Source organism: Epinephelus moara, chromosome 14 (assembly GCF_006386435.1).
Source record: "Epinephelus moara isolate mb chromosome 14, YSFRI_EMoa_1.0, whole genome shotgun sequence".
Taxonomy (NCBI): domain Eukaryota; kingdom Metazoa; phylum Chordata; class Actinopteri; order Perciformes; family Serranidae; genus Epinephelus; species Epinephelus moara.
The window spans coordinates 24,017,564-24,031,075 of NC_065519.1; the positions used below are offsets into that span (position 1 = coordinate 24,017,564).

At 42.1% G+C, this 13,512-nt stretch overlaps 1 protein-coding gene across 2 annotated transcripts; it reads left to right on the forward strand.

Annotated features, from left to right (window-relative positions):
• Positions 1–8,240: 8,240 nt before the first annotated feature.
• gchfr (GTP cyclohydrolase I feedback regulator) lies at positions 8,241–10,335 on the forward strand. Of its 2 annotated transcripts, none has more exons than XM_050061532.1 (3): positions 8,241–8,400; positions 8,912–9,006; positions 9,666–10,335. In XM_050061532.1, the coding sequence occupies exons 1-3, from the start codon at positions 8,365–8,367 to the stop codon at positions 9,793–9,795; spliced, it is 261 nt and encodes an 86-aa protein (XP_049917489.1). In that variant the 5' UTR covers positions 8,241–8,364; the 3' UTR covers positions 9,796–10,335. The 2 variants fall into 2 exon arrangements, with proteins under 2 accessions (XP_049917489.1, XP_049917490.1); XM_050061533.1 differs by having other exon boundaries at positions 8,244–8,400; positions 8,915–9,006.
• Positions 10,336–13,512: the final 3,177 nt, after the last annotated feature.

Genomic DNA, 13,512 nt, shown 5'->3' on the forward strand with positions numbered 1-13,512 from the left:
ATCGCAAAGTGACCTACCAACATGAGTGCTGATGGGAGATAAGGAGGATCTGACTTATGTGGAATGCAATTTTGGTTTAAGATGAAAAGAGGAGTGCTGCAGATAACCCAGACTTTTCCGAGAAGCGGTTAGAGGTAGGAGGACAGAGGAGAGAGTGAAAACGAAGAAGAGAACAAGCAAAGATAAGAACAGGAGGTCTGGATTACATGTTAAGCCTCATTACTCAACCTCCCACTCAGTTTAATGCAGTGAGCGTTAGAGACGGACGGAGAAGTGGAGTGAAAATGCAAACATAAATTGCACACAGCATATAATTTCATGAGTGTGTGTGTGCATGTGTGTAGCAGTGTGGGTGTCCCTGTCTCCCCCGTGACCTCGTGCCTTGGTTAAAGCTTACAATAAAGCAGCAAATTATGAATTAGATAAGTGTCAGTGAGCTATTGGTCTGGGAACACAGCAACCATCCCAACCACACTACATTTAAGAATGTGACTCTCTGCCCTCAGCGCCATCTATCATCTTGTAAAACCATAACATTTCCACTTTCCACTGAGTTACTCACGATAGCCGGGCCGGTCTCAATGTACCTCAAACCCTCGAAATCGTGTCGAATGGTCAGATTCCGGATGCATTCCCTTCATGGAGTCAGACCCAAGATGGCAATTTGCTTGTTATCTGTCACAACAAGACAATGAATTCACACGGCCAGATGGTTATTTATTATCGTCCTGTGTTGAAGTGGTGTTTAGCATGATTGCGGTCATAGCTTGCTTCTAATATAACTGGTTTGTACTGACACGTCTGGGGTTTGCAGCACTGCCTGTGCTTGATTTGTATGAGTCACCTGTACTTCTCTCAGTCTGAACATTCAATTTGTGATGTGAGGGATGCGTGGCACGAAGCAAGGGAACCCCATAAGACACATGGCCCTGATCAGAGCCAGTACTACCATGACATCATTGCCACGTAATTGACTCTTATAGTCTGTCGCTCTCTTTCCTCCTTTGTTGTCAGGGCAAGTGAAGGCCGCAGCTATTGAAGTTTTCCTCTATCACGTGCTTATACTGTTGACTGCGGGCTGCGATATTAAAAGACCACTATGCATCTGGATATTCTGTTCATACACGTCTTTCCCGACCGGATATTTAGCAGACAGTCGGGCTCTTCATTTCAAGGATATCCTGATTTATTAATGGAAAATCATGTTAGGGCTTTGAATTGGACAATGTAATGTCTGCTTCTGTAGCTGACGCACGCTCTTTTTAGGATTTAACAGTCCTAATAAATCACAAACACTTCAGCCCTCACACTAGGTCGAGTTTAGCCTCAGACAGCAGAGTAACTATGGCAACAAGTGATCACCAGAAGTCATTAACAGTAAGTGGGTGATGAAAAAGACCTGAAGCCACGTCCATATAAACTGGTACGCTAAGCAGCTGCTTTTCAAAATGTCATCACAACGCACGACACTGTACAGCTGCGAAGACATGTTTCAGTGTAAACCAACTTCTCAGAGCTGCTCCTATGATAGAGGGCAACTGCCAGGGCGGCTATTGTGCAGTCTTGCTGTTGTTGTTACGTGTTAAACAAAGTCAAGCTGTCCCCTCGCTCCTGCCAAGCTCGTTGTCGTAGTTGTTTTTCTAGGAGCAGCCATTCCTCGTGTAGTGAAGCTGCAGTGATACACTGAGCAGATTACCTCTGCTGGACTTGTTCATAAACAACAACCACATGCTGCAACATATAATAAAAAACATGATAATAACCACAGGCCTGATGGGAATCATGCTGTGAGTCAGTCCTCGCGGTATGCATCCATGTTGTCATACAATTATCCATCTCTTTCAGACTTTTCATCCATCTCCCTGTCCTTATATACTACACTTTAGTGGTGTAAATCACAGGTTTCATCACAGTACAATATTATACAACAATACCAGGACAACAATATTTGCTGATATCACAAAGTCTGCAATCTTTGACATGATTCAATTCAGGGGCCTGCGATTGATATAAGATCAGCAATATTCTCATCGTCCTTTTCTTGGCTGCTTGCCGAAACCACTTTCAATGTTTAGGAAGGAGGTATGCTGAGATGGAAATAGTGACACAGACGTGCCATGGGAATTTCAAAATAAAGGTTTATCTTAAAGATGACGATATGCATCAGTGTTCTTACTCTGCATCGCTCATTTCAATCGTTGATTATAGAATCAATACATCAGTCCAGATCGATGTATCTTCACATCCCTACTCTGCAGAGATACTGACATGCTGTGATGATTGATAAACTGACAGTTCTTTGAAATTAGGACTTAGCAAGGCACTGAGATAGATTAAAACAGAAGCTCTGGGGGCGTCAGTGGCTTAGTGGATAGAGCAGGAGCCCCATGTACAAGGCTGTTGCCACAGCGGCCCCCGTTCGACTCCAGCCTGTGGCCCCTTGCTGCATGTCATTCCCTCCCTCTCCCCCTTTCACACTTGTCCTGTCCATTAAAGGCAAAAAATTAATTGATAGTTGTTTGGTCTACAAAACGTCAAAAAATGGTGAAAAATGTCAGTCAGTGCTTCCCAAAGCCTAAGATGACAGCATCAAATGTCTTGATATTCAGTTTACTGTTACAGAGGAGTAAACAAACCAAGAAATATTCACATTTATGAAGCTAGAAGAGAAGTTAGGCTTTTTTTTCTTTAAAAATCACTTATCAACCAATCCTTTATCAAATTAGTTGGTGATTGGTTTAATTGTTGAAAACTAATCGATTAATCATTGCAGCTCTAAAGGCAGTAACTGCTAACCAGTATCCTCATTGTTCACCTAGTTCTCTCTGAATTCTTCTGTAATTTCAGGATGTTCAAACACATGCTTGATTTTGGGGAAAAAATCCCAATAAACGCTTTTATGATCTGGTAATTAGAGGAAGTAAAAGTTAATGAATGAGCCGAAAACTGGTGATTGGGCTGGGGACCTTAAGAAGCTCAGATTTTTAGAAAGTCTACCTGATTACTTTCAGTCGATGGAGGAACTCCTTCCTGCCAGAGTTTGTACATTTGAATCATAAGTTGATTCAACCTCTGACGATATAATTAATCATGTTGTGAAAACGTGTATGGTTGTTTTGTACGGATGCACCATATTTTTCCATTTTTAAGTTCGCTAATAAATCTCAAGACATTTCTATGTTAAACAGCTGCTCCCGGAGCTTTGAACACAAATGACTCCCAGGTCTAAATAATTCACATTTAACAAAGAAGATAATTGCTGTGTCTGTTTTTCTCTGTCTAACTAAAGCATCCAGAGTCAGTTCTGTCGGAGCAGTGATAATTCGTCTTACTAAATGCACATTACTGTGGTCAAACTTGGATGTAACATAGACGAGAACAAGGAATGCTGACCAACAAACTGGGCTATATAGCGAAGACATTCAAGCTGTCTTAAATCTCTCCTCTGTTCCTCTGTGTTTATTACGCATCATGTTGTTTCCTGTTACTAATAGTCCAATCGATCCCATTTGTGGTAGCCCACAGAGACACGCTCCCTGCACAAAATCAAGCTCTGAGCCGAGGTGATGAGAGAAAAGACACAGTGTGTAAGAATGTGTCGTTCCAAATTTCTGATGACATTATTCTTAATCACTGAGAGAAAGTCTCCCTAAACAAACCCTTCCAGTATGCACGACCGCTGAAACCTCATCCTGGTGTTTCTCAACAAAATGTTAACCTGGTGACAGCGCTCGAAATGCTTCACAGCGATGTTGTACGCGTAGCTATGCTGTGTTGTGTAATTCCCAGAGCCGGTGGTATCATCTAACGGTGAGCTCAGCATGAAGAAGTAGGAAGAGAGGTGAGGTAGGGTGAAAAGAAGAGACAAAGACAGGAGGAGGAAAGGAGAATTTAACCTTGCTAAGGCTGCTGGGTAATATCTCTGCAGCTTGGAGACACTTTATGTAAGCAGCGGGGTGTAATCTGGAAAACAGCAAAGGAAAAGGAGGTCAGTGATGTATCTCCTTGCAGAGAAGGGACTGTGCAGCTCCTCAGAGGGGACACACACACACACACACACGTATAAGTGCAAAAGTCTCACGAAGAAACACATAGCTCAACAATGCAGCGATTCATCACAATTAAGCAGATGTAAACCTATACAGAGTGTAACCCTAACACCCAATCGATCAGAGAGCTGCCTGTTGTCTCCACTCTCCCACAGTTTAAATCTCTCCACTGAATAATGGAATATTACTCTAACATACACCTACAGTAAATCATCATATACACACACTGCCTGCTGTACAATTCATTCCCATTCAGTCTCCACTCTGTGATTTAAAGCGATTGCTTTAGCAGCGCAGCTATCCAGCACAGGTCTTCACCCACACACATTCACAGCAAGTAAATCCATCAGACAGCTCGGTGTTGTGTGTGGGATGTCTGAGACGCTGGGCATCAGACGTAAAGTTCATTTTTTGAGTTGATTTGAAAATGATTTGTGTGTCTGTTTAAATATCACATGTTACATAGGTTACCCTGTGTGCAGTATAGTAAAATCATTGACTTAACTGACTGTGCAGTTACAAGCATTATGATTTGATTTGATTCTTTATTTTCATGTCATGCACACAATGTGCCCAACCATCATGGGTTTACAAGACACCAGTAATTATAGTTGCAGTGGTCAATCATGTCATTACAAAATTACAAGTTATTTTACAACTTGGCCTCAAACAAAATATTCTGCATTCTCTCCGAAGCTTGGCAAATAAAATCTGCTACAAAAAAGGTTCCCCTACAAGTTTTCGTATTCCTCAGCCAAGAAAAATCTACATAAATGGATGTCATTTTACTAAATAAGTAAATTCCCTATGCCCTCACAGACCAGACAGTAAAACAAAAACTGAACCTCATTCACTCCAGAACCTGTTGCAACTCTACTTATAGCTTTTATTTGAATAATTATATCATGATAAATGAAGAATTCTGCAGTTTTTTCAGTTGATATTGCTTTTTATTTGTTCATTTTTAAGGGCTCTGCATCGTAGAGACAGATTAACAGCTGTTATGGTGCTGCCCTCCAACTATTTATGTATTTATTTGTTTAAAGAAAGGTATTCGCACATCCATGTCTCAAATGCAGGTGCGTTTGAAAGTATCACTTAAGTCTTTGAACAGAAAATCCTGCAAATTGCTGTTACTCAGCTTCACAATTTATTAGTAACAGTAACATTTCTGTCCTCCTCAATGTTCATCAAGATTGTTTAACACCGTTATTTCCAACATTGAGCTTAACCCTTTGAAAGTTGGAGCGACATCATTTTTCTCATGCTGCTTTCAGATGCCTTTTGCAAGTGTTTAAGCCTTAAAACCCTGAGCAAAGCGGCGCGATTTCTTTCAAAAACATGGGAAAAGGGGCAATGAGCAACTTGGTAATACATGTCCCTCAAACTGTAAAAAAAAAAAAAAAAAAAAAACTAAATTTTTAAAAATATTTTATGTTGGTTTTTCTAATTGCAAAAAAAAAAAGATTAAGAAAAGTTTGTTTGTTTTTTAAGAAAAAATCTAGGTCATTATTATTATTATTATTATCATTATATTTCAAAATCATGTTATAGAATCTTTATGATTTTTAAGCACTCTTTCCATGTCATTTGTTTGTTTGTTTGTTTGTAACTTTCTTTATTTTCTTTTTACTAATTTTCTTGTTTTGTTTTTTGTTTTTTTTTACAAATATCTTGCTAATTTTTTGGGTCATTTTTTCTATGGTCGCTCTATACCTTCTTTCCATGTTTTTAAAAGAAATCAAGCCAACTGGCTCTGGTTTCAAAGGGTTAAACAGAAACTGCTCCACCCATTTTACAGGTGTGTCCAGGTGCGAGGGAATTAATCAGCTGTTGGTGTGTTTCTGCTAGGCTGATGTGTTCAGTCTTAAGCTCAACATTTTTTTTTTGTAAATAATCTTGTAAATAACATTTACTGTGTAAGGAGCTTCAGTTTTCTAATTATTTTTCCTATGTTTTTTTGGTCCCTTGTTTGTGGGATATGTGACATGTGGTGCACAGGCTGTTGTCAGTTATTGAGAAACACACCCACAGCTGGTGGATTCTCTCACACCTGTGCACATCTGTGAAATGGGTGGGGCAGTTTCTAATCAGCTGTGGGTGTGTTTTATTCAATAATTGACAAATGTGATAAGTCTAACACTGACCAAGGACCTTGCTCCCAAAACAAGAAAACCCTATTAATCTTAAAAAAAAAAAAAAAAATGAGAAGAGATCTTTTGAGACAGATTTCGCTATTAGCTAATTTCCATCTGCAGTCCCTGGGCAGGTACACACACACACACACAGTTTTTTAAGCCACTGTGTTGTTAAGTGTATGATGTCTCTTGTGTTTAAAATGTTTTCATGTTGTTTTTCTGTGATGTTTTTTTATGTGAAGCAGTGGACAGTGCACAAGATTAATCTCCCCTCTGGGACAATAAAGTTTACTCCAGCAATCTAACTCTGTGAGGTTTTATTGCCTCAGTTGCACATGATTCTTTATATGACACTGGTAGCTGATTTGACGGAAGCGTTCCTGCAACAGGCCGTCACACTTTAGCTGAGAGGGTGAAGGCAAAGGCCTCATCAAAACATCAAACTGCTTCCTGTGGACCCACCAGGGATGTGCTCCACTGTCACCACAGGTCAAAGAAGAGGTGACCTTGCACTCCAATAACCAGCAGCAGATGAGCTGGCGCAGGAAGACACCGCGGGGGTCCAGGAAGTGACTCGGGAAGGAACATGTTTGGAGAGAGTGTTCTTTTGGCAAGAGAGGGGGGGTCTTTGGTTTATTTTTGGGGCCTTGGCGACAACCCTGCTGCTTTCCTGTTTTCTTTCCTGAAGTACGTCTCAGGTTGGCGGGGACAGATAAAACAGGAGAAGAAAGACATTCCAGAGGAACACCCCTTTCTTTTTTCACACCACGAAGGACTCAGATGGAAGCTCATTCATCTCATAGACTACTGAAAACAATAACCAGTGGCTGTTTTCCACAGGGGGAAACCAATGTGACAGATTTTATTCATTTAACTATCCAGTGTGTGAACATTTCTGACCATTGTGAAAGATGTCATGGAAAAATTCAAAGAGACATGCCACACCAAGTGAATGACAATGATATTGGAAGCCAGTAGGTGGCAATCTTCTCACCAATCCTCCCCAAGCACCTGTGTCCCGCTGAATGAAGGGGCCACAGATTACAGGCTGTGGATAATTTCAGGGAGGTGGTAATGAAACTGTTGTGGCAGACACACGCCACTGTAAACAAACAGTGTCCATGCTGTCTCACAGTACAGAGCTGTATCAAATCTATGATAAAAATCTCAACAAAAAAACACATCTTATCAGATGGCAAAACACTTTGGCGAGGATTATGTGTCCAACATGTGGTACGGGGCATTTCTGAATGAGCTCCGGCTTGCTGGGATTCATGTCTGCCTACCATCACAATATCAGGCTGCAATCAGGCTTTAAATCACCCCTTCCCACTAAGCATGACATGCAAAGCCTAACTGAAAGTCCGTTGGGCTCCTCTGGCATCAGTGAGACATTACATTCATATTGCTGATTTTATCAAAGTCCACGCCATTGTTGTTTGCCTTGGGTCTATGTCTTTCATTTCCCCCCTCGGTCACAAGACTGATCCAAATTATTATTGTTGCGCTGAGGAGGAAATTAATAAATCTCTAAGGAGGAAATTAGAGTTCCAGACTGTGTGGGTTCGGTGTCATACATGCATGCACACAACTGTCTTTTTTTTTTTTTTTGCAAATGTATTGTGTGAATGGAACTTGACTGTAACTGTAAAGCTTCAAAAATGTGTGCTTCTCTGCAAAAAGTGAGAAAATGTGGCCTGGAATGAAGTAAATATGTGCTACATCAGTTTGTAAACTCAAGTCTATGAGTCTTGCCTCAGTTAAAACCCATGCAGGTGAAAATACTACACAAATATGTCCACTTTCCCCAGCCACAGAGTGGTGAGTTTTCACTGGGGACCTCTGTACTGAGGACGCATAATTCTGAATGATTAACCAAGTCTGTGAACTCTGCGTAAAAGGCATTTCCTCGTGCACATTGGCCAACATTTCTCACTGTCAACAAACAAACGGTCACACGAGTTGAGCAAGACCTCATGCACAGAGCAGGCACCGCGGCTTACAGATGCTGAGAGAGCAGCGCTGTGATTGGTCCGCCGCGGTGGGTGTTTCCGCATTCCGCAGAGAGCTGTCAGCCGAAGCGCGAGTTGGAGAGGGGGGACCGTCGCGTCTGTGCAGAGCAGAGACGTCCTTATTCAATCCCAGAGGAATAGCAGCCCGTCGCCAGGGGAGCAGGGATGCCTTACATGTTCATCAGCACGCAGATCCGACTGGTGTGTATCTCGCATCTGTGAAAATGACTCGTGTCGTGCTTTTAGAAGAAAAAAAGATGCGCTCGAGTTTGGGGATTTGTTTATTTGGCAGAGCAACACAGCGCATACGACTAATCAATCAGGGTCGCCACTTGCAGATTAGAGTCATGCAGTGGCCTGTAATATTCTGCATGCTGGAAAACAACAAACAGTCAAGGCTACAAGCGGAGCAAGCAACGTGCGTATGGTTGTTTTTGTGCCACGGTGCCCTAAATGAAAAACACATGTTGCGTATGTTCACTTTGTTGTCTGCACGACTCGAGCAACCTAATTCTATAGCCTCTGAGTATCTGATGATCTATTTATAGTCTGCCCAGTTATTAGAGATTATGATCCGCACCTGCCAGAGGGATGCAGGTGTAGCCAGCGCAATGCAGCCAGAGCTGCACCAATAACAGTTGTAGAAAAGCATTCCTCAATCAATCCTGTGCAGACTATCAGTTGTATAGTTAATGTGCTTGATTCCTTACAGGAGAACGGTCCAACAAATGTGGGAGATGAATATTCGGATCCAGCTGTGATGAATTACCTGGGAGCAAGGAAAACAACCATGCTGGGAAACAATTTGTGAGTATTGAAAGTGGGCACTGTCAGTTGTTTTAGAGGGTGGACACAAAGTAAACGTGGCAGGTGACTGGGTGATATCTGAGGATAGGAAGTAAACAGAGAGATTTGTAGGCACAGTTTTGGCCACAAAAGCACCAAGACTTAAATGTCCCTCCTGAATTGATATTTTTCATGTAAGCATATCCATCACCTTCTCAAAACCAGGGAAAGGTATACTGTACTAGCTCAAATGCACACACATGCAGAATGGACTCCCAGGTGTACTGTAAATGTGCTCACACCGGGCCGTATTTCCATATTTAGGCACTTAACACTGGTGTTTCTTTCATTCTGGCAGTTAACGTGTACATATTGACGACAGAGCTGAGATCAGGTCACATGGAGGGGAGAAAAAAAACCCTCCCAATGTGGTCGAGGAAGGCTGCTGCTTTGCAGATTTAGAATAAACCATTCAAGCTGATGGAATACAGATCAGGGAAGTGTTGTCATTGGCAATCTAATTCAAATGCTGCTGGGAAATGAACCAAGGTGTGGAAGGAAGTGAACAAGCACCAGAACAATTAACAGCATTCTACTCTCCAAGCAAAGTTTACTGAAAGAGAGAGAAATCCCACATCTGTGGAAAAGGGAGGATGACTTTGTTGTTTATGCTCATGCAGTTCCGAGTACCATGTGGACGACCCGCCGCGCCTGGTGCTGGACAAGCTGGAGAAGATTGGCTTCCGCGTGCTGACGATGACGGGGGTGGGACAGACGCTCGTGTGGTGCCTCCACAAAGAGACGGAGTGATCGATCACGGAGTGTAGACTGTAGCAAGACGCCTCTGCAAGCCTTTGAAAGCATGAATGAATCCTGCTGAAGAACTTGTAGAAACTTAAGTTCTCCACTCTACATTCAACACACTGACAGCTACAGAATCCACTTTGAGATTATCCCAGACATAAGGTTTCAGATTACCTTCAATAGGTGACAGGTCACTAATTTCAGGGGAATACTGAACTACATTCCAGAGATTTTATAAGGCCCGTATTGTTTGCTATTTACTACTGGTGACCAAGTGGGAGTGCAGGGAGTGAGGGCTAGTTTTACTGTTAATATATCAGCAATGGCAGTAAAACTTAATTAAAGGCATGTCTGTAAATTCAGCCTGTGCAAAAGGCCTCACCCAGTTCTTCACCTCTTCCGTCCAATAAATAAAACATGATGCTCGATAGGTTTGTTCCTACAGCACTGTGTAAAGATGTTTTTCTAAGTGTATCATATGCTCATGATTAAATGATGTAATGTGGATTTATTGTGTACTTATTAATAAAAGACAAAATGGCAATACTTCTGGGAGGATGTATCCTTCTGATAATCCATAAAACAGACACTTATCAAACATCGATATATAAATAAATGAAATTAGTGTGACCCCTGCAGCTCTGTGGCATCTTATGGGGATGCTGCATGTCCCAAGATGAGGCACTAGCACCGCAGGCACACAGAGTGCAGCAGTCAGCCTGCGAGAGCCAAAAAACGCTGGGTGGTTTCAGCGCAGCCCCAGGTCTGCCAGCACATGTCTGGCTAGCCCGGATCACTAACCCGCAAACCAGAAACTTTGCCAGCCAGCTCACAGCCAAACTCTTACCAGTCCTGCTGTCTCACACATGACTTAGCTTCCACCTCCGCACCAAAGATCAAAAGATGTTGGTGCTTCCCAGTTCTGTGACCGCGGAGATTCCACATGCTGTTTGCATACACCAATGTGACAGCTTCGCCTCGGACAATATAAGGAAAACGGGGCGGAAGAAGATACTATGAGGATTCCAAGGCTGTGCTGTAATTGTTGATAGGACAGAGCATTGAACAGGCTCATCTTCCCATCCTGGTTCGCATGCAGCACAAGCCACTGTGGGCTCAGGGCAGAGTTGGTGGTGAATGAGTTTCCTGTAATTGTATTTCCTCTGTTGTCATTTGGACAGAGTTTGTGTGTTTCTGGGCTTTTTTTTCACATTGCCGGGATATGAAAAAGGCTACGCATAAACAAAACCATGTGATGAGGGGATTTTGCAGGAGGAGAGGAGCAGATGTCTCCCACCACACCACTCCGCTCCGCAGCTGGACATTGTGTAACAGAGCCACGGCGAGGCGGCGCAGGAGTGGTAGAGAGATGGATGACTGCGCTGGATGTTGCGAAGCTGCCATGTGGCTCCTAAATAACACAATGACAGGAGAAAGCGCCGCCACACAGGCCCACAAATACAGACACAGCATTACGCCATAGTCCCCCTTGGGACGGGGAAATAAGACTGTTTGGATGGATAGATGTTCCACGGGCATAAGACCTTGTTACAAAACTCAGGGTGACCGCAAAAGTTTGGCACTCTAACATCTGACTTAATGTGGGTCACAGAGCGGTAGCGTGTCACTTCAGAGAACGTACATAAGGAATACAGAGTTTCTCCTAGGTATTTGTTACATAAGCCGATTGTGAAACAGCTTAGAACAATAATAGCTTAACTTAGAAAGACATGTTGAAGTCAGTATCAGTGGACAGGACACAGACAATTTTTGAAGCAAGTGGCATCTTCTTAAATTTAAGATGTTGCATGATCCATCAGGTCCGAGAGTGAAGTGTGAAAATTCCCCCAAAAATAAGCACATCTAATGCTGCAAAATCTTGGCTTTTCATATTCTGGCAATATCATGCGTGAAGGAAAAATGGATGTATTGTTCATGCTTTGTGTAGCAGTTATCACACAGTATCTATTGTTCAAAAAACAATTTCATGGCTCCTCAATGAACTCCCTTTACTTTGTGATTAAAGCAATAGTTCTTTGCTGAATTGCTGAGAGTCAGATGAGAGGATCGATACTACTCTTATGTGTGTCCGTTCAATTTTAAGCTGCAGCCAGATGCAGTTGTATGGAGGGGTTGTGTGCCAGACAATTTCTTGGCCGGCAGCAGTGACTTCCAGGAGTCTACGCCGGTTGCCTGGCAACTTTACGGTGACAACAAGACTCCAGTAAGTCTCCTCTCCTTGCCAAGGAAAAGTTCAGTACCTCACCCCCGTCAAACCACAACGTGTTGTTTTTATAGTTTGGTTGTTTAACAGATTAAACAAACCAGACAAGACGTATTAATTAGTGATCTGTAAAGTTGCTGGTACTGAAGGTGGATTTGTTTTTTAACCCTCGGACAGAGCCAAGCTAGATAACACAAGAGTGGTATCCATCTTCTCGTCTCACTCTCAGCAATGAAGTGAATAAGCAAGTTTCCAAACATGCCAAACTATTCCTTTAAATATATATTGTGCAGGATTATCCTAAAAAAAACAATGTATAGATTCATACAGAGGTAAATCATCCCATCATCATCATCATCATCTGTGTTCGAGGATGTTCATGAGCATGTACCCTGAAAGTGCTCAGATGAGGTCAGGGCTTTATAAAAAAATCAGCAACCACGTGCCAGACCATAAGCAGCAGGCATCCAAGAGACACTAATATAGTGAAGCGAAACCCTAAACGAAAGTGAATCTGATGTTGGCTTTTACTTTAAATTCACTGGCGAGCAGGTTCATAAAACAGTAACCAACAATCCTGCATATTATACCTTTAAGTAAACATATTTGCAGAAAGTTTTGCACAACAGTTCGCCTCGGAATAACTAAAGTTTTAGCTTATCTTAATTTAAAAAATGTTACACGTGACAATATTTAGTCACTAAAAGAGCCTTTTCTCTGTCAGATATTCATGATCTACTACAGGGGCTCCCAAAAAGTTTGGCTTGCGACTCCTTAAAATGAAGCCATGCCTACTTGCTACCCTCTAATGACAGAGTATGTGATTAGCGTGGTCATCCGTTATGAGCAGTTAAACCAAAGAATGCTGTACTAAAGTTGCAGCATCCAGTATTTCACAAGAAAAAAAGAGGAAAAAAAGTCAGAAATAAAAAAATTTTGTACAAATATATTTTCCTTCTTATCCATTTAATAATTAGCTGACCCTTTAGATTTATTCTGGGACCCCCAGATTGAGAACCACTAATCTACATGATTTTGAACAGTAAAATAAGTAGTTTGCACAGAGATTACATACAAACCTCAGAACACAAACCCCAGAGCTGATTGAATAACATTGTGCAGTTCTGAGTTGTGCAATCTACAAAGTCTCTTTACACTGGAGTAGGGTGTTAGATATGTTGTATACAAAGCCCAGAGAACAATCATCTCAACCACCGGGTCGTCAGAGTATGTTCACTCTTCATCACATGAGGCCACAAGTATTCCCACAAAAACCTACCTAGTGTTCCTATCTCAGCCTGATTACTAGTTCGACATGCACGTAGTCACATCGTGCGGTCTGCGGTTTGGATCGCTGCAACACTCGACTCACTTTACAGCGTTACTGGACGTGTACGCAGACAACAAAAGAGGAGGATTACACACCGTTGGCTGTAACAGTGAAGTAATGAGTTGTCACATTTAACCAGACAGATGCAAATTACATCATCATTCAAAGG